Below are 22,011 nucleotides of genomic sequence, written 5' to 3'. Positions count from 1 at the left end.
TGGCATAGCGTTGTCCGGGTTAGGGAGGGTTTGGCCGGTAGGGATATCCTTGTCTCAGTATGTAAAAATGTAATATGTAATATGTAAAATGTAAAAATGTAATAAAATGTATGCACTCTACTGTAAGTCGCTCTGGATAAGAGCGTCTGCTAAATGACTAAAATGTAAATGTAAATGTAAGCTATTGATCCTTCTCATGGTGTAGGCTATTCGGAATGATTTCATTTATTTATGAACAGACAGCAGTTATTCTAGAACCCTTCTATAAGGAAATAAATTATGAAGTGCAACACTTGAGAGATGAGAGTTGCAGGCTCATGTCTATCAGAGCAGAGAGGGAGAGAGAAAATAGAAAGTGAATCTCATCCTAGTTACGTATGTAAGAGATACAGGCATGCGTCTCACACAGCCACCACCTGTTCGTCTCACACATAGAGTAGGTTACAATGTTGCACCACGTTTGTTTGTGGGGGCAGGAGAATTAACGAAGAGGCAACTCGAATGAACTTCGATCGCTTTTATTCACATTGCAATTTTTTACCGGATTCGGCCAAATTGGTTCGGGATCAAAATAGTCCAAAACAGTGAGGTCCCGGATCCTGTTCCATTAGCTCAAATTAAGCACTGGTTACAGTTGAGGAACAATAGGAAAGTAATTCTGCTTTGGAAGTTGATAAACTTGTAACACCACTTTTGAGAAAATGGCCCTTGAATATTTGGTACACCTACAGGAGAGCTCTTCTTTATCTACACCCATTTAGCATTGTTCACACTCTCTTAAGCCTTAGCCCCACCCATCTCTTTAAAGATTCACATGTGAGGCCATGTGCTAAACAGATTGAGTACGGTAGTGTACTAAACAACCAAAGATTTTAAGACTAAAGGATGGTTTATACTACTTCTATCGACAGTTGTTGAAGTGACATCATGAATATTCTATTCAATATTCTATTATCTTTTCGATGTCGTTATTAAAAAGTATAAACACAAACATGAGCAGTCTGGTGGCCTAAAATAGCATAACTTGTCTATTTTAACACCAATAAACCCATCTGTTTAAAAATGAATTTAGTATATGTCAATCTAGCAAACTAGGCAACTAAAAGCAACTTTCGAAACAATGTTTTGGTTTGTTAAGTTAAGTTAGCTAGCTAGCCAGTTCAAATAATGACCATATCATATAGCTGACGTCTTAACTTTAGCCAATTTTTATTCATTATTACAGGAAAGTAAACTCAAAACAAGATCATTATTTACAAGTTATTGGCGAGCTAATGACAGAAAATAGCTTACGGTCACAAATAAAAGCAGGACATACTACCTGAGAATTTTAGAACTTGGACATTGTCTTGTTGGCCTAACATCATATACTAATTTGACATTGGTGCAGGTCATGTTGTTCTCACATTACTGTCTCTGGTAAATACACACTATATCAAATAAAATCTACGTTTATTTGTCACATGCACAGGATATAGAAAGTGTAAACGGTACAGTGAAATGGTTACTTGTATAGTTGAGTCTTTTGTTTAGACATGTAGCTAGCTAGCTAAATAAAGAACCATAATCCCAACTCATAATATTACTACCATGCATGAATCTGCAGGTAGCTAATGCTAAACAACTAGGTTCAAAGATAGCTAGCTTGTTCACATTAGGCTATATATCTAGCAATGCAAATGGCTCTGAGATACAAATAATATTACTACACAGATCATACACGTAGTGTTAGCTAGTGAGCCATCCAGCTAATGTTAGCTAGCTAGCTAACAGTGCGCTTCAACATGCAATGAAAACAACTTTATGACAAAATTAGAGAAACGTATAATATCTGAAAATGTAGCAAGCTAGACTCTCTTATCCGTATACATGGATGAATGCTTCTCCCTCCCTGTTACAGATGCCATGGTTGTCCTTAGTTTAAAGATGTAATCCAGAGACAGGTGTTTTATACAACAGCCTTCTGTATCCCTTTTGACTCCCACCGCGTATTTGAACAGCAGAATTTTCAAACGGCAGAATCTCCTTAGCTATCATACTCTGCTTCCACCGGACATTCCACTGATTTCAAAACTCGCTTCATCTTGAAAGTGGAGAGCATTAGCAACACTTTTGCAGTTTTTTCGTGGTATCTTTCAAAAAAAGTTGCATTAAAAAGGATTACCTACACATACTGAGCAGCTCATGTTATACAGTCGTGGCCAAAAGTTTTGAGAATGACACAAATATAAATTTTCACAAAGTCTGCTGCCTCAGTTTGTATGATGGCAATTTGCATATACTCCAGAATGTTATGAAGAGTGATCAGATGAATTGCAATTAATTGCCATGCAACTGAACTGAATCCCCCAAAACCATTTCCACTGCATTTCAGCCCTGCCACAAAAGGACCAGCTGACATCATGTCAGTGATTCTCTCGTTAACACAGGTGTGAGTGTTGACGAGGACAAGGCTGGAGATCACTCTGTCATGCTGATTGAGTTCGAATAACAGACTGGAAGCTTCAAAAGGAGGGTGGTGCTTGGAATCATTGTTCTTCCTCTGTCAATCATGGTTACCTGCAAGGAAACATGTGCCATCATCATTGCTTTGCACAAAAAGGGCTTCACAGGCAAGGATATTGCTGCCTGTAAGATTTCACCTAAATCAACCATTTATCGGATCATCAAGAACTTCAAGGATAGCGGTTCAATTGTTGTGAAGAAGGCTTCAGGGCGCCCAAGAAAGTCCAGCAAGCGCTCGGGCCGTCTCCTAAAGTTTATTCAGCTGCGGGATCGGGGCACCACCAGTACAGAGCTTGCTCAGGAATGGCAGCAGGCAGGTGTGAGTGCATCTGCATGCACAGTGAGGCGAAGACTTTTGGAGGATGGCCTGGTGTCAAGAAGGGCAGCAAAGAAGCCACTTCTCGCCAGGAAAAACATCAGGGACAGACTGATATTCTGAAAAAGGTACAGGGATTGGACTGCTCACAACTGGTGTAAAGTCATTTTCTCTGATGAATCCCCTTTCCGATTGTTTGGGGCATCCGGAAAAAAGCTTGTCCGGAGAAGACAAGGTGAGCGCTACCATCAGTCCTGTGTCATGCCAACAGTAAAGCATCCTGAGACCATTCATGTGTGGGGTTGCTTCTCAGCCAAGGGAGTGGGCTCACTCACAATTTTTCCTAAGAACACAGCCATGAATAAAGAATGGTACCAACACATCCTCCGAGAGCAACTTTTCCCAACCATCCAGGAACAGTTTGGTGACGAACAATGCCTTTTCCAGCATGATGGAGCACCTTGCCATAAGGCAAAAGTGATAACTAAGTGGCTCGGGGAACAAAACATCGATATTTTGGGTCCATGGCCAGGAAACTCTCCAAACCTTAATCCCATTGAGAACTTGTGGTCAATCCTCAAGAGGCGGGTGGACAAACAAAAACCCACAAATTCTGACAAACTCCAAGCATTGATTATGCAAGAAGGGGCTGCCATCAGTCAGGATGTGGCCTAGAAGTTAATTGACAGCGTGCCAGGGCGGATTGCAGAGGTCTTGAAAAAGAAGGGTCAATACTGCAAACTCTTTGCATCAACTTCATGTAATTGTCAATAAAAGCTTTTGACACTTATAAAATGCTTGTAGTTATACTTCAGTATTCCATAGTAACATCTGACAAAAATATCTAGACACTGAAGCAGCAAACTTTGTGGAAATGAATATTTGTGTCATTCTCAAAACTTTTGGCCACGACTGTAGACAAAAGCCTGTTACATGGCAGACCAATCCGAACTCTCGGCATTCCAACCCATCCATTATCTCAGGCAATTATGGCTAGCCGGAAGATTCCTGTCTTTTCCGTGTCTAAACCAACTAGGCTCGTAAATTAACAATTGTATTCGTATTTACAGATATCAAACACGTTTGTTATTAAGGCACATAAAGGTTCACATGTTCCAGAAGGCATTTCTGCTAAAAAACGCATTTTGATAAAAAATGTATGTTTACGTTCAAATGTCTCTCCTGTGAAGTAGTACATACATACAACATACGCCTAGTTTCCTGAAATGAGATGTTGTGGAAATTCTTACACAGGGACAATCAAAGTCAATTCTAAATGAATCGTTGTTTATTGACACTGTGCTGGAGAGGTTCCAACAAACCCAATGCACCATAGTGGAATGTCTGTCAGAAGCTCTGCTGGGGCAGTCCCAGCAGTTGTCTTATATGTGGCTTTACACAGACAAGTTATATTTGCATGATTTAGCATAATTCATTCATCATTATCGTCTTGTTTCATTTATGCGACCGACCGATACTGGTTTATAACATGTGACATACCAATACCTCACAAGGCTTCTTCTCTCTAAGCTGAGACCTTGAAACTAAGATATCTTTCGTTCTCAAAACAAAGGTCTGGGCGTACTGCCAAATTGCAGCTACTGATGAGGATGTGAGGATTCGTTCAGTCAGTGTCACGATCGTCATTATGAATGGACCAAGGTGCAGCGTGGTAGGCTATCCATAGACAAGATCCCACAAAGGGGAAATGGCTGCCTAAATATGATCCCAAATCAGAGACAACGATAAACAGCTGCCTCTGATTGGGAACCATAACAGGCCAACATAGACACACAAACACCTACACAAACACCTAGATGACCCACCCTAGTCGCACCCCGACCCAACCAACATAGAGAATAAAAAGCTCTCTATGGTCAGGGTGTGACAGTCAGTCACTTGCATGAACACAGAAATTAGTTTACAGAAAAGCACAAACATGCAACATAGAATTTGGTAGACAGAAAAGCACAAGTATTACATTTCCATCACAGAGTCACATATTCAACCTAGTTCAGCACAAAAATGTTGTAATTAACTACAATGACCATAAGCCACTGCGCCAGTTTTTTCTGACTCGGACAAAGACAGGATCAGAGAAGAGGCAAAGTGAGAGGTTTCACTCTCGCCCAAATCGGTCCAAAATAAGCCCAAAATAAGGACAATTCCTTCGACCTCATGGCTTAGTTTTTGCTCTGACATGCACTGTCAACTGTTGGACCTTATATAGACAGGTGTGTGCCTTTACAAATCATGTCCAATCAATGGAATTTACCACAGGTGGACTCCAATCAAGTTGTAGAAACATCTTAAGGATAATCAATGGAAACAGGATGCACCTGAGCACAATTTCGAGTCTCATAGCAAAGGGTCTGAATACTTAAAACCTGTTTCACTTTGTCATTATGGGGTATTGTGTGTAGATTGATGAGGAAACAAATGTATTTAATCTATTTTAGAATATAACATAATAAAATGTGGATAAAGTGAAGGGGTCTGAATACTTTCCAAATGCACTGTACACTCCTGAAATATTGTATTATTTCATAGTAATTTCCTACTTTTCTATTGACGTCTACCCAATGTGGACCTGACAAGACAATGGAATATTTTCAATGTTTTGGCAATTGAATGTTCACAATTTTTTGGGTTTTGTAATTTCCATTAAAACGCTCTAAAATCATTTTAATGTCATTCATTACTTCATAATGCATTTAATGTTTTAAAAAATGACCGAAACTGAAATCGAAAACCCGAAACCGAACCGACCTCAAAAAGCACTAATCACTCAGCACTAGTGTTATGCATTTGTTCTGAATTATGAATTCAGACCACTTTTTGTTTTGTGTTTCAGGAAAAGTTGATCAGGATCCAAACCCCACTGAAGGTCAGTTTGAAAACCACACTCCTCTCATTGTCTCGGTTATTTTCATAGTCTTCCATCATAACCCACTACCACCAACTTTTCTTTTCTTTCTCCTATTTCTCCTCATCCCCCCCAGCCCCTACTGCCAGTGAGTGGGTGGGCTTCCAGGAGGCAGAGTATAAGTTCTTTGACCACCGGTCTACGTGGGACCAAGCCCAGAGGATCTGCTCCTGGTTCGATGCTTCTCTGGCTTCCATCCACTCTTCTGCGGAGGAGGTTTTCCTTGCCAACACACTGCATAAGGTACCACACACAAGCTTTTACAAAAACGTTACAACAACTTTATCACTCTTCATAAAGTAACACATCCACTGCTGAGAAGGAGGCCTTCCTGGCTGACATACTGCACAAGGTGCACAACATAACCTTTATAATCCTTCATAAATCAAGTTGTAACCGTTTTATAGCTACTTCATGTTCATGAAGAACGTAACAGGATGAAACATCCACGTGGGCATTTTCATATCTCTACCAGCCACCACGTGTTATTTTATCCAAGCCAATAGTCTATGCTGTACTGTACATCGCTGCATGTCACTGGAGGTCAAGTGTGTACGACTAGAGGCCGTGTGTGTTTTCTCACCTGCAGATGACCAAGGTAGAGGGGGACCACTGGTGGGTGGGGCTTCATACGTATGAGAACGATGGCCGTTTCCACTGGTCAGACCACTCTGTGCTCAACTATGTGTCCTGGGCTCTCGGCAGGCCACACCCACTCAGCCGCGACCGCAAGTGTGTCCACATGTCAGTCAGCAAAGGTGAGGATTGTGGGATGCTGTAATGTTTGTCCCGTCTATAGCATATTTAGTGTTTTGTTTTTTTTAACAATATTTAATCTTTCCTTCTAAAACGTTCTACAGCGGAGTGGGCAGATCAGAAATGTCACTCAGACCTGCCCTACATCTGTAAGAGAGTGAATGTCACAGGCACTATTCCACCCACACCCTCCACCCCCCTGCCCCTCGCGGGCTGCCCCGATGGCTGGGGCCCCTTCCTGCACAAGGTAGGGCTTCTGGGTTATGTAGTTTCTACTGTGCTGATGAAGATATGCCAGTTACATGAATGTGACATGACGGTGTTATGTTATGATTTGATCTTCCATTTTAGCCTCTCAGTTGTTACCAGATCTCACATTAGATCTCAAACAGACCTCTGACCTGAGGTACTGGTTTCTCCTGGGTTATGTTATGTGTGAGAGCATGATGGTCCTTCCTGACCTCTGACCTTCCTTTGTGTGTTTGTGTGTGTGTAGTGTTATAAGGTGTTTGGTCATGAGGAGAGCCGGAGGGCCACATGGTCAGGAGCCAGGCTCATGTGTGAGTCACAGGGAGGAGCCTTGGCTGTGGTGCCCAATCACGTGGAGCAAGGTAGTTTTATACTCACTCACACACGCACACACAACCAAACAAACACACGCACGGTTTCACATACACACACAAGGGCAAACACACACATACACCATCAATAAACATCAGTGGTTCCCAAACTGTCGGGCGGTCGGCAGAGGGGGGGCGGAGAGGTAGGGGGAGATGAACATACAGGAAAACATACTTTTTAAGGAACTCAGTCGGTCTTTCAACATACCCTTGAAAGTTTCGAAATTGGGTGATGCATCGGCAGTTTTGCTCTTGTTGTGTCAGTTATTGCCCTAGAGAGCTTTTTGTAACGTGTCCCAGTTCCCCAACGATGAAAGAGGGGCATGATTTGATTGAAAAAGTTTGGGAAGCACTGAATAACATCATGCATGCTGTCTCCCACAGCCTTTGTCACCACTCTGCTGTCCAACGTGAGTTTTGACCTGTGGGTGGGGCTCACGTCTGACTCTAAAGGCCACTTCCAGTGGGCTCGTCCTGGACTCCTCAGCTACACCAACTGGGCCTCTGGAGAACCCCTGGACAACAGTGGACCACTCCACAACAAGGCTCCGGTACATACCACCCTGGTCTAATCTTTTTCTGTATTAATCCAGTCTTTGGGCGGCATCCCAAATGGCACCCTATTCCCTACATAGTGCACTACTTCAGAACCAGGGTACTAGTCAAAAGTAGTTCACTATATATGTAACATGGTGCCATTTGGGACGCACGTTTGGTCCGTGGGTCCAGTCTTGGTCATGTCCATTGTTCATCATTGTCACCTGACAGAGGAACTGTGTGGTGATGATCCATGGGAACCCAGCTAAAAATACTGGCATGTGGGCATCCCGGGCCTGTGAGATGGAGAAACATGGCTACATCTGCCGGAAGAAACAAGGTACAGGACATGTCACACCTCCAAACGGCACAGCCACTCGCAATTCAACAGTGCATGACATAACTAACCAGTGAATGATGTAACGGACAAGCATTCCTGTGTGAATCTAGTACATAGTACTGTACCTACTGAAACACATACCCGATATATTAAACAGTTGTGTTTATATCAGTCAGCAGAAACAGTTTCCTTTATATACTGATATATCTTGGTCTCCTTAGACCCAGCTCTGCCCCCTGGCGCTGCCCTCCTGCCCTCCTCCCTGTCCGGAGCCCTGGACCTGGGTGGAGTGTCGTACCGCATAGTGAAGAAGCGCCTGGACTGGATGGGGGCGCTGCATGTGTGCGAGTCTCTGAACGGGACGTTGGCTTCAGTGAGAGACCCCTACCAACAGGCTTACCTCACCCTGCTGATGAACAGCCTACACCTCCCAGCATGGATCGGCCTTTACAACTATGGGGTGAGGCCCTGGACATGACAAGCTGGGAGGAGTTATGCACTTCTACGAGATCTTTTATTGCTTTGTTTTGATACAACAACATGGTAACATGTAGGGTGAGATAATTGCATCACTACAAATCAATATTACATTGATATAATCAGATCTTCAAAAGATTGATTTAACTAGATTGACCAATGAGGTAAGACTTGGGGTCAGAAGATTAGGATTAACTCCTCCTCTGTTCCACACTCAGGGACGGAGCTTCAGCTGGTTGGGCGAGGAGGACCTGAGTTACACTGCCTGGCGGGTTGGGGAGCCTAATACGCTGTCTGGATGTGGTCACATGACCACGGTGGGGCAGTGGACTATGACCCCCTGTGACGCTAAACTGGATGCTGCCATCTGTCAGATGAATACAGGTGTGTGTGTGTGCGCATCCGTGTGTGTAATACAGTATATGAACATGTGTGTATATAGTGTGTGTAAGCCCTGTCCTCTCTCTCTCTCTCTCTCTCTCTCTCTCTCTCTCTCTCTCTCTCTCTCTCTCTCTCTCTCTCTCTCTCTCTCTCTCTCTCTCTCTCTCTCTCCTCCCCCCCCCCCCCCCCCCCCCCCCCCCCCCAGAGGAGGCTTTGGTGCACAAGTGGAGTTTCCCAGGACAGTGCCCTCACTCTCTGGGCGACTGGGCCTGGGTGCCTTTCAGGAACCACTGCTACTCCTTCAACCTGCAGAGCCTCCGGCTGCAGACCGACGCCCACTCCTCCTGCAGGAAGGGTAAGGAGGACACTCTGTCAACTGCCAATCACACAGTCCAGATATGACCTTAGTCAGCCAGACACTCCTTAGTCTCTATACATGCACATTGAGTGTGTCCCAAATGGCACCCTTTTCCGTATGTAATACACTACTTTTGACCAGAGCCCTATAGAGAATAGGATGCCATTTTGGACATTTTGGACGCACAACAGTGGATTCCGTGACGTGGTTAGATTTTAGCAGCGAGGACCGCTATTTCTTGTCCTGGAATCCCGCTTAACTGACAGGTTTCAAGTCTGCTTGAAAGCTGCTAGCCATCAAGCTAACAAAGTTAGTCCCAGATTAGTTTTCCAATGGGCCCCTTTTGTCCGGAGAAGTGAACGAACGGTGCCAGCCCTGTAGGAGCTGCTGAGGATTATAGGCTTGAAGTGGCTTCCTTGATTACGCAGGTCGCCAGCCCACGTAAAAAACTAGAGAAAACGGAATGTTTACCTTTCCTACGACGGTGGCTGGACGGCGTTCGGCCTTGTTGGATGCACCTCCGACCTTGTCGTTTGTCGTGATCCGACTAGGCCGGTGTTGCCAGGCGTTCGTTCACCAGGGGAGCCATCTCCTGCCTCTCCTCCCCCTTCTGATAGCGGAGTCGAAGGAGCACAGCAAGAGGAGCATGGCAGTCAACGATGGTCGCATGTCTCGAGCCGTGGAACCAAAGACAGTGCTTACTCCTACTCCTTCCCCTACGATTTTGAAGTTGACCCCTGCAACCTTCCGTCCCTGCTCTGGATTGCTGTTTATTTTCAGAGCCACATTCCTGTAAAGCTTAGAGAGGACATAATGTTGAATACAGTTGAAGTAATATGGCTACAGGTTCATCTGCCTCACCTAAAGACCATTCTTGTGGGAAGCTGCTATAGACCACCAAGTGCCAACAGTCAGTATCTGGATAACGTGTGAAATGCTTGATAATGTATGCGATATCAACAGAGGTATATTCTCTGGGTGATTTAAATATTGACTGGCTTTCATCAATCTGCCCACTCAAGAAAAAGCTTCAAACTGTAACCAGATTCAGGTTATCAGTCAACCTACCAGGGTAGAATGAAATCATCAACATGTATTGATCACATCTTTACTAATGCTGCAGAAATGTGCATTGCAGAAATGTCCATTGGATGTACTGATCACAATATAGTAGCCATATCTAGGAAAACCAAAGTTCCAAAGGCTGGGCCTAATGTAGTGTATAAGAGGTCATACAATAGCTTTTGTAGTGATTCCCATGTTGTTGATGTAAAGAATATTTGTTGGTCCATGGTGTGTAATGAGGAGCAAACAGACATTGCACTTGACACATTTATGAAATTGCTTATCCCAGTTACTAATAAGCATTAAGAAAATTACTGTAAAAACGGTTAAATCCCCATGGATTGATGTGGATTTGAAAAATCGTATGGTTGAGAGGGATGAGGCAAAAGGATGGCAAATCAGTCTGGCTGCATAACCGATTGGCAAACGTACTGCAAATTGAGAAATCATGTGACTAAACTGAATAAAAAAGACGAAACTACACTATGAAACAAAGATAAATTACATAAAGAATGATGGTAAATTGCTTTGGAGCACCTTCAATGAAATTTGGGGAAAAAAGGCAAACTCAGCTCCATCATTCATTGAATCAGGTGGCTCATTCCTCACAAAACGGACTGATATTGCCAACTACTTTAATGATTTTTTTAATTGGCAAGATCAGCAAACTTAGGCATGACATGCCAGCAACAAACGCTGACACTACACATCCAAGTATATCTGACCAAATTATGAAAGACAAGAATTGTAATTTTGAATTCTGTAAAGTGAGTGTGGAAGAGGTGAAAAAATGATTGTTGTCTATCAACAATGACAAGCCGCCAGGGTCTGACAACTTGGATGGAAAATTACTGAGGATAATAGCGGACGATATTGCCACTCCCATTGGCCATATCTTCAATTTAAGCCTACTAGAAAGTGTGTGCCCTCAGGCCTGGAGGGAAGCAAAAGTCATTCCGCTACCTAAGAATAGCAAAGCCCCCTTTACTGGCTCAAATAGCCGACCAATCAGCCTTGTACCAACCCTTAGTAAACTTCTGGAAAAAATTGTGTTTGACAAGATACAATGCTATTTTACAGTAAACAAACTGACAACAGACTTTCAGCACGCTTATAGGGAAGGACATTCAACAAGCACAGCACTTACACAAATTACTGATGATAAAAAGATTGTGGGGGATGTTTTGTTAGACTTCAGTTCGGCTTTTGACATTTTTGATCAGTCTGCTGCTGGAAAAACATGTGTTATGGCTTTTTTTGCTATAATGTGGATAAAGAGCTACTTGTCTAACAGAACACAGAGGGTGTTATTTAATTTGAAGCCTCTCCAACATAATCCAAGTAGAATCAGGAATTCCCCAGAGCAGCTGTCTAGGCCCCTTTTTTCAATCTTTACTAACAACAAGCCACTGGCTTTAAAGCCATTGTGTGTGTTTGTATACGGATGACTCAACACTATACATGTCAGCTACTACAGTGGCTGAAATGACTGCAACACTTAAGAGCTGTAATTAGTTTCAGAAATAACTATAAGCACTGTATTTGGGACAAATCATTCACTAAACCTTAAACCTCAACTAAATCTTGTAATAAATCATGTGGAAATTGCAAGTTGAGGTGACTAAACTGCTTGGAGTAACCCTGGATTGTAAACTGTCATGGTCAAAACATATTTTTTACAACAGTAGCTAAGATGGGGAGAAGTCTGTCAATAATAAACCATTGCTCTACCTTAACAGCACTATCAACAAGGCAGGTCCTACAGGCTAGTTTTGTCGCACCTGGATTACTGTCAGTCTTGTGGTTAGGTGCTGCAAAGAGGGATTTAGAAAAATTGCAATTGGCTCAGAACAGGACAGCACAACTGGCCCTTGGATATGCATGTCAATCTATCCTGGCGCAAAGTGGAGAGATTGACTTCATCACTACTTGCATTTGTGAGAGGTATTGACATGTTGAAACGTAACGATGTGCGCTGAGAGTCAGGAAGCAAGTTCAGGGAGTGAATACATTTAATTAATAAATGAACAAAACGAGAAACACAAACAGCGCACCGACATGAAACAGCAACAATGACGACTGGGGAAGAAACCAAAGGGGAGGGACATATGATGATCAGGTGATCAAGGAGGGGATGGAGTCCAGGTGAGTGTCATTATGCGCGTAACGCTGGTGACAGGTGTGCTCCCTAACGAGCAGCCTGGTGACCTAGAGGCCGGAGGGGAGCACACGTGACAGGACCTCCTACCCGACGCGCGGCACCAGCCGCAGGACGCCGACCAAGAAGACAATCCCGGGGATCAGGAGCGGAACGGTCACCTCTGCTAAGGCGCGGGAACCTGTCGATCTGGCTGAGGCACGGGAGCATGACGACCTAGAGCCCCGGAGAAAGAGCATGCGTAACAGTACCCCCTCCCCGGCGCGTTCGGCTGCGGCTGCAGGACGCCAACCGAAGGGATGATCCGGAGCGGACCGGTCGCCTCCGCTGAGGCACAGAAACCTGACGAACCGGCTGAGACCTCCTGGTCGCCTCCGCTGAGGCACAGAAACCTGACGAACCAGCTGAGACCTCCTGGTCGCCTCCGCTGAGGCACAGAAACCTGACGAACCGGCTGAGACCTCCTGGTCGCCTCCGCTGAGGCACAGAAACCTGACAAACCGGCTGAGACCTCTTGGTTGCCTCCGCTGAGGCACAGAAACCTGACGAACCGGCTGAGACCTCCTGGTTGACTCCGCTGAGGCACAGAAACCTGACGAACCGGCTGAGACCTCCTGGTTGCCTCCGCTGAGGCACAGAAACCTGACGAACCGGCTGAGACCTCCTGGTTGCCTCCGCTGAGGCACAGAAACCTGACGAACTGGCTGAGACCTCCTGGTTGCCTCCGCTGAGGCACAGAAACCTGACGAACCGGCTGAGACCTCCTGGTTGCCTCCGCTGAGGCACAGAAACCTGACGAACCGGCTGAGACCTCCTGGTTGCCTCCGCTGAGGCACAGAAACCTGACGAACCGGCTGAGACCTCCTGGTTGCCTCGGTTGAGGTACAGGAACCTGTTCACCCAGTTTAGGCATGGGAGCTTACAAACCGGTTGAGGCAGGTAGCGCTGGCTCCAATACCCGGACCCGATATCACCTCCAACACAAAAACAAAAAACTCTCTGATGCTTTTGAGTCGTCATTCTGTAACGATGTACGCTGAGAGTCAGGAAGCAAGTTCAGGGAGTGAATACATTTAATAAATAAATGAACAAAACAAGAAACACAAACAGCGCACCAACATGAAACAGCAACAATGACAACTGGGGAAGAAACCAAAGGGAATGCCATATATTGGGCAGGTGATCAAGGAAGGGATGGAGTCCAGGTGAGTGTCATTATGCGCGTAACGCTGGTGACAGGTGTGCGCCCTAACGAGCAGCCTGGGGACCTAGATGCCAGAGTTGACTGTTTAAACAACTAGCACACAGCTCAGACTTTTAATTTTATTTAATCTTTATTTAACTAGGCAAGTAAGTTAAGAACAAATTTTTATTTACAATGACAGCCTACCTCATCCAAACCCTAATCTGGATGACGCTGGGCCAATTGTGCGCCGCCCTATGGGACTCCCAATCACGGCCGGTTGTGATACAGCCTGGAATCGAACCAAGGTCTGTCGTGACGCCTCTAGCACTGAGATGAAGTGCCTTAGACCGCTGCGCTACTGGGGAGCCCTGAGACACCCATGCACACCTATGCATAACCCACAAGACATACCACCAGAGGTCTCTTCACACTCTTCACAGAACAGACTATGGGAGGCGCACAGTACTACATAGAGCCATGGCTACATGGAACTCTATTCCACATCAGGTAACTGATGCAAGCAGTAGAATCAGATTTAAAAAACAGATAAAAATACACCTTATAGAACAGCAGGGACTGCGAAGCAACACAAACATAGGCACAGACACATGCATACACACAGGTGATAACATACACACATACACATGGATTATCTGTTGTTGATATGTGGTTGTGGAGTAGGGGCCTGAGGGCATACACTTAGTGTGCTGTGAAATCTTTTATAAATGTATTGTAATGTTTTTTTAAATTGTATACCTGCCTTCATTTTGCCGGACCCTAGGAAGAGTAGCTGTTTCCTTGGCAGCCGCTAATGGTGATCCCTAATAAATACAAATACAAACAGTCTCTATATGTAGCTAATGGGGATCCATAATAAATACAAATACAAACAGTCTCTATATGTAGCTAATGGGGATCCATAATAAATACAAATACAGTCTCTATATGTAGCTAATGGGGATCCATAATAAATACAAATACAGTCTCTATATATAGCTAATGGGGATCCCTAATAAATACAAACAGTCTCTATATATAGCTAATGGGGATCCCTAATAAATACAAATACAGTCTCTATATATAGCTAATGGGGATCCATAATAAATACAAATACAGTCTCTATATATAGCTAATGTGGTGTCACGGCTGTCTTCTTCCTCTGAAGAGGTGTAACAAGGATCGGACCAATACGCAGCATGGTAGGTATCCATGTTTTAATATAGAAAACTGAACTATGAACACCAATACAAAACAATAAACGTGAACAAACCGTAACAGTCCCGTGTGGCACAAACACTGACACAGGAAACAATCACCCACAAAATACCCAAAGAACATGGCTGCCTAAATATGGTTCCCAATCAGAGACAACGATAAACACCTGCCTCTAATTGAGAACCAATCTAGCCAACCATAGACTTACATAAACACCTATAATGAACACAACCCCATAACTCTACAAAAGAAACCTAGACAGTACAAACACCCTAGACGAGACAAAAACACACAAACCACCCTCATCACACCCTGACCTAACCAAAATAATAAAGAGAACAAAGATAACTAAGGCCAGGGCGTGACATGGGGATCCCTAATAAATACAAATACAGTCTCTATATATAGCTAATGGGGATCTCTAATAAATACAAATACAGTCTCTATATATAGCTAATGGGGATCTCTAATAAATACAAATACAGTCTCTATATATAGCTAATGGGGATCCATAATAAATACATATACAGTCTCTATATATAACTAATGGGGATCCATAATATATACAAATACAGTCTCTATATGTAGCTAATGGGGATCCATAATAAATACAAATACAAACAGTCTCTATATGTGACACTTTACATGCACATTGTGACACTAAAAGATCACAGAGTACATTACAGCTCTTTCCACTCAATCGCTGTTGTCACGGAGAGAGCTTTCAGCGCTCAGCACTGACGTCAATGACCAAATACGTCAATAAGTCTAAATTAGCAGTGATTCATTGAGCTGTTATTGAAATGCACTCGCTTTATTATCTCACGATTTCCCACTTTCATTTTCCTTATCACCCCTCTCTTTCCTTGTTTCACACCTCCCTCTGTCTGTCAACTCCTCTCTGACCGCATTTAATTATCTCAATATGGTTATCTGATCTTCTCTCGCTCGCTCTCTCTCTCTCTCTCTCTCTCTCTCTCTCTCTCTCTCTCGCGCTCTCGCTCTCTCTCTCTTTCTCTCTCGCTATACCCCCCTCTCTCCCCTCCAGTGGGTGGCCAGCTGCTGTCGGTCCTGGATGAAACAGAGAATGGCTTTGTGTGGGAGCACATCCAGGGCTACCAGGAGCAGGCCCACGGAGCCTGGCTGGGTATGACCTTTAACTCCAAAGGTAAGGAGCTCCTCAGGATGTACACAGGGAAAAGTATACACAGATGACTCCAACTGTTAAAAACATGTAACTATCATATACTGCAAGGTCATATAATCTAATAGGCACTGTAAGAAGAGTCATTTGTCAAAGTGACATATGCTATCCATATACTCATTCATATATTACATACATGATTTGTACACAACTTTTTGCAATAGGGTTTTCCAGGGATATTTCAAGGTATTCTTCAGAGAGGCGTGTCTGTGTGTGTCTGTGTGTGTCTGTGTGTGTCTGTGTGTGTGTGTGTGTTTGTGTGTGTTTGTGTGTGTGTGTGTGTGTGTGTGTGTGTGTGTGTGTGTGTGTGTGTGTGTGTGTGTGTGTGTGTGTGTGTGTGTGTGTGTGTGTGTGTGTGTGTGTGTGTGTGTGTTGTTCCTGGTGTTGTCCTGCAGGGGGCAGTCTGATGTGGTCTGAGAGTGCAGAGGTGAAGTTCACTAACTGGGAGGTGCAGGGCACCAACTTGAGCATGCTGTTTCCCAACACCTGCTTCTGGATCCAGAGCAACACAGGCCTTTGGAAACCAGGCTCCTGCAAGAACCACACACACGGAGTCATCTGCAAACGGCCACGCAGTAAGGAAGGCCTCACCCTGTAGCGCAGACAAATAACACTATGGAAAATGTCATACTTGTACACAGTGATAGCAAAGATGTATGACCCCCTATTGTGCTTCACTTAAAACTGCAAACAGCAATCTCTGAACTGACAACACAACTTGAATGTTATCTTTTCCGTTGCAGGTGCTGAGGCTTTGGCGGTAGTCTGTAAGTATGGATAGGATATCCTATTATGTTTGTTCAAGTCATCAAATGTTAGATTTGTTTAAATCTGTAATGCTAATCTGTAAAAAAAACAAAAAAAAACAGTCCCTCTTTCTCTCTCTCCCTCTCTCCCGCTCTCACTCTTTCTCTCCTTCTCTCTATCCCCCTCCCTCCCTGTCTGTCTCAGCTGAAGAGGACCACCTGCCCACTCTGATTGTGATCATGGTGACGGGCCTGGCGTTGGTGATCCTCATCGTGAGCGTGATCTACCTGTACCGCCGGCGCCAGGCAGGCTCCCGGGGATCTTACGAGGGGGCGCGCTACAGCCGTACCAAGTCCAACCCCTCCGAACAGGCCGAGAAGAACATCCTGGTGTCTGACATGGAGCTCAACGAGCAGCCGGAGTAGCACAGCCAACCAGGGCTGGCCCCTCCCCCCGGGGCAGAAAACACCTGGGAGTTCCTAATACTGACTGACCCACTGTCTGACTGATTCACATTCTGCTTCTACGTTTTATGTCCCTGTTCTGTTTGAAAAGATGTTGAAGATGCTGAATGTCTGTGCTGTGTGGAGCGCAGCAGATGCTAATCAAATTCCATTTAAACAGTCATTCTCCAAAGGGGTTAATAATATGCAAATTACAATATGAACTGCTTTTCTTAGTAGTATAGCAATAATGTTTCTGATGTCAGTTTCACATTTCATTTCAAACAAGTTCCTCTTTTTGGTCGCTAAGTCTAAAAGGCAGATGCCAAAAGCCAAAGACAAAGGCTTTGCACCAGTTCTTCCCTTGTCAGGAGACTCAGTATCATCCAAATATCAACACAACCTCCTTCGAGACCGTGACAGTATTTACCTGAGGTTAACATCAGGTTTGTTTTGTATATTTCCTTTTGGTTTGTTTGTGTGTTTTTTGTCCAGTGCAGCTGTAGTGAATCTGTAGTGAATCCTCCTTCTAAATCTGGTTGTTGTAGTGAAGCTTTTGTTGTTGCCTGTCCCCGTCCCTCCCTCCCTTCTGTTCTGACTGACACGTCAGCAGAGCCTGGTTGGAAAGCAATACTTACTTCGGTGTGAAAGAGAAGAGGACAGTGATTTTTAGAGTGATGAATTTAGAGTGATTTTAAAGGGTCCCTGGCCTGTTCACCACAACTGCACATACAGTAGGAGAGAGGGGGGGAGACAGAAATTTGACTTGATACAGACTAATACCGTCTTTTGTTGTCTTGACACAGTGTGATGGGGTCGATAAGGGTATGACACCCATTATATTTCAGTATGTAACATTCTAGAGGGTTTTGTTTTAGTACTTTCTACCACCATCATGAGCAGAACCAACATTTATTACTTTAAGTAACTGTCCAGTGTTTCCAGATTTCTATGAAATAGTACCTAAAATGAATTACAAAATGAGTGAAATAGTTTTCCTTATAAAAATTGTAATTAGGTATGTTAAAAAGCAGCTTTTCTGTGTTGGAATGGTGTGGGCGTACCCCAACAACAAAATGGTGTGGGAGTATATCGGGTCATAAAAAAAATTCATGCGAGTAGACCGCTGATTGGCCAGCACATCCTCCTCAGGAGGATGAAATCATCTTCTATGAGGAAGTAGCAAGCGTTTTTTAAACAGTCCGTTTGAGATACAGGTTTGAGGTGCGGTTTTTGAAGTAGTTTTTCTCCAATTCATGCTTTGACCACAAATACGAGTATAGGATAAGTCAACAACATTACTTGGTTATGAGTTAACAGAAGAGAAAAAAAGTGAGATTTTCACGAGACAGTTCCTTTTTGTTGATCTTGTCTCACCGCTGCAACTCCCCCACGGGCTCAGGAGGGGCGAAGGTCAAGTCATGCGTCCTCCAAAAGATGACCTGCCAAACCACACTTCTCAACACCCACCTGCCAGCTGCACTGTTCAACTAATTACTCAAGTCAGCATGCAGGCACCCAGCCTGCCACAAGAGCGCAATGACTCAAGTAAAGCCCCCCGGCCAAACCCTCCACGGACAACGTTGGGCCAATTGTACGCCGCCCTATTGAACTCCCGGGCATGAACAGTTGTGACACAGGCTGGTATTGAACCTGGGCCTGTAGTGGCACCTCAGGAGGCCTCTAGTCAGTTACTTTAAACAAAGGACAGTGCATTTACTCCTTTGTTTATGCATTATTACTAAGGTACTTTTCAATTGTTTTTGTGTTATTTCCTTCCTTTGACTTTTGGATGGGTAACATGGTGTAAAGTATGTGAACGTCTGTGTTAGTCTCATGACTGGTATGGATGGTTAGGTTTCCCATGTTAATGTCTGTGTTTGTTGGTGGTACGATTACACACTGACCTGCAGCCATGGAAAACATACCCTATATATATAAAGTATGTGGACACCCATTCAAATTAGTGGATTCGGCTATTTCAGCCACACCTGTATATGTATACAGGTGTATAAAATCAAGCACAAAGCCATGCAATCTCTATAGTCAAACATTAGCAGTAGAATGGCGTTTCTGAAGATCTCAGTGACTTTGATGCCACCTTTCGTCAAATTTCTTCCCTGCTAGAGCTGCCCCGGTCAACTGCAAGTGCTGTTATTGGGAAGTGGAAACGTTTAGGAGCAACAACGGCTCAGCCGCGAAGTGGTAGGGCGCACAAGCTCACAGAATGGGACCACAGAGTGCTGAAGCGCGTAGTGTGTAGAAATCGTCTGTCCTTGGTTGCAACATTCACTACTGAGTTCCAAACTGTAACTGTAAGCAACGTCAGCACAATCACTGTTTGTAAGGAGCTTCATGAAATGGGTTTTCATGGCCAAGCAGCCGCACACAAGCCTAAGATCACCATGCGCAATGCCAAGCGTAGGCTGGAGTGGTGTAAAGCTCTCCGGCATTGGACTCTGGAGCAGTGGAAACGCATTCTCTGGAGTAATGAATCACGCTTTACCATCTGGAAGACCGACGGACGAATCTGGGCTTTGGCGGACGCCAGCAAAATGATACCTCCCCGAATGCATAGTGCCAACAGTAAAGTTTGGTGGAGGAGGAATAATGGTCTGGGGCTGTTTTTTCAGGGTTCAGGCCCCATAGTTCCAGTGAAGGGAAATCTTAACGCTACAGCATACAATGACATTGTAGACGATTCTGTGCTTCCAACTTTGTGGCAACAGTTTGGGGAAGGCCCTTTCCTGTTTCAGCATGACAATGCCCTTGTGCACAAAGCGAGGTCCTCACCTCAACCCCATTGAACACCTTTGGGATGAATTGGAACACCGACTGCTAGCCAGGCCTAATCGCCCAACATCAGTGCCCAACCTCAATAATGCTCTTGTGGCTGAATGGAAGTCCCAACATCTAGTGGAAAGCCTTCCCAGAAGAGTGGAGGCTGTTATAACAGCAAAGGGGGGACCAGCTCCATATTGATGCCCAGGATATTGGAACGAGATGTTCGATGAACAGGTGTCCACAAACTTTTGGTCATGTCATGTAACTTAGGTCACCTGTAGGTCGTTCACTTGAAAGTGACACATCTGACATGAGTCAACATGTACAATACCAGTCAAAGGTTTGTACACACCTACACAATCCAGGGTTTTTCTTAATTTTTGACTTTTTTCTACATTGTAGAATAATAGTGAAGACATCAAAACTATGAAATAACACACATGAAATCATGTAGTAACCAAAAAAGTGTTAAAAAAAAACAACAGGACAATTTTTTGGTTACTACATGATTCCATATGTGTTATTTCATAGTTTTGATGTCTTGACTATTATTCCACAATGTAGAAAATAGTAAAAATAAAGAAATACCCTTGAATGAGTCCAAACTTTTGATTGGTACTGTATATACAGTATTACAGTTCTGGATGTTGCCACAAACTTGTCGTTTGTATGTGGTATGTTCCACAAGGTACTAGAGAACCTTACTTAAGGGGCAACCTCTATATCAATGCAAAATACAGCTAGGAAAACCAAAGAACTAGTTTGAAAAGGGAAATGATCCACCACATACGTTATATATTAGGAAATAGAAAGAGCAACTCATCCATCTTATTTCCCCTTGTCATGTCTTAACCGTGTGTTGTACATTATTGGGTGGACGAAAGTAAGGTTTCTAACAGAGCACAACTAGATTCAATGCAGGGAATCAACCAAAACCCTAACTTCTGGGTTCCCATTTGAATAGGAGGCAAAAACAGATGTTTTCTTCCCCCACATAACATTCCTCCTCCTACGGTTCCCTCCTTCTCGTGACCGGATTTCTGTCCTCCTGCTCCGTGGAATTCTTTGGAGAAGTTTGAGATAGAAACTCTCGGTGGGCCAGTGAGCCACGCTTCAAAACCAGCTCTTTTCTGCTCTGTAAAGCGGACGAATGGGGCTGAGGAGAGAGAGGGGGAGGGAAGATGGAAGGAGATGGAGATGGAGGGGGGGGGGGGGGGTGATCGTGTGTGTGTGTTGTCATCTCCAACTGTGGAATGTAATGTTGAGTCGAAAAGAAGAACTCAGTGGCAGGTCTGGAACCAATCAGAGCAAAAGAGCTCAGGGCTGAAAGAGAAGGGTGAGAGAATGGGAGAGAATGGGGGAAAAGAATGGAGGGAGAGAGAGAGACTGACAGGCAGGCACGTATGGGGAAAGAAAGGGGCAGGGAGGGAGGAATGGAGATGAGAGAAGTGAAATGTCATAGGTTCACCCTGCCTCCTAGTGGAGGGTTGCTGTAGCATCTTGCTTCCAAACGACTGCCTAACTGGTTGTAATGAATTTGAGCTGCCTACAAGTTGGAGATGCCTACAAAGTGATGATGTGTGAGTCTGGCCCTGGTGTTCTGCCCTATCTGGGACTGACTGTGTGACTGTGGTGGGCTTCTAAAATTTGAATCCCTGTGAAGAAAGGTTCAAATAAGCACCTGTTTTGATTTTTTAAATATTTGTTGTTTTTATATGAAATTAATAAAATATATGTTGGCTAAATGACTCTCAATAGAATTATTTCATAAGTTGTTGGTACTTTAGTTACACCATTATATGCACATTATTGTGGGGGGACGAGATGTTTACGGTTGCCTTGTTATATCATGACTAAACTATGACTGAAATAGTTGTGATGTTGAAGAACCCCCACCAGAGGGCAGGTCTTGCTCACAGTAACAGCTTGACTGTGTTTCAAATGAGTCCCTCACTCTCCTGGTCTGATGCTTCATATCCTCATCCTCATACAT

General features: G+C 44.1%; 1 protein-coding gene across 1 annotated transcript in view; it reads left to right on the top strand.

Moving 5' to 3' along the window:
* Nucleotides 1-21,763, top strand: part of LOC129833019 (C-type mannose receptor 2-like) — a 44,574-nt gene extending 22,811 nt beyond the window's left edge. Inside the window, exons 16-29 of the mRNA XM_055897234.1 lie at nucleotides 5,676-5,708; nucleotides 5,824-5,990; nucleotides 6,337-6,505; nucleotides 6,608-6,750; nucleotides 7,000-7,114; nucleotides 7,508-7,674; nucleotides 7,892-8,000; nucleotides 8,222-8,460; nucleotides 8,696-8,861; nucleotides 9,064-9,213; nucleotides 15,889-16,008; nucleotides 16,440-16,619; nucleotides 16,788-16,811; nucleotides 16,996-21,763. Coding sequence (XP_055753209.1) covers nucleotides 5,676-5,708; nucleotides 5,824-5,990; nucleotides 6,337-6,505; nucleotides 6,608-6,750; nucleotides 7,000-7,114; nucleotides 7,508-7,674; nucleotides 7,892-8,000; nucleotides 8,222-8,460; nucleotides 8,696-8,861; nucleotides 9,064-9,213; nucleotides 15,889-16,008; nucleotides 16,440-16,619; nucleotides 16,788-16,811; nucleotides 16,996-17,216 — 2,003 coding nt within the window. The 3' untranslated portion in view covers nucleotides 17,217-21,763. The remainder of the gene's footprint in view (nucleotides 1-5,675; nucleotides 5,709-5,823; nucleotides 5,991-6,336; nucleotides 6,506-6,607; nucleotides 6,751-6,999; nucleotides 7,115-7,507; nucleotides 7,675-7,891; nucleotides 8,001-8,221; nucleotides 8,461-8,695; nucleotides 8,862-9,063; nucleotides 9,214-15,888; nucleotides 16,009-16,439; nucleotides 16,620-16,787; nucleotides 16,812-16,995) is intronic.
* The last annotated feature ends 248 nt before the right edge of the window (nucleotides 21,764-22,011 follow it).

Source organism: Salvelinus fontinalis, chromosome 34 (genome assembly GCF_029448725.1).
Source record: "Salvelinus fontinalis isolate EN_2023a chromosome 34, ASM2944872v1, whole genome shotgun sequence".
Lineage (NCBI taxonomy): Eukaryota > Metazoa > Chordata > Actinopteri > Salmoniformes > Salmonidae > Salvelinus > Salvelinus fontinalis.
Note: the sequence above shows the minus strand (reverse complement) of the source record. Positions and strands in the feature narration are given on the sequence as shown.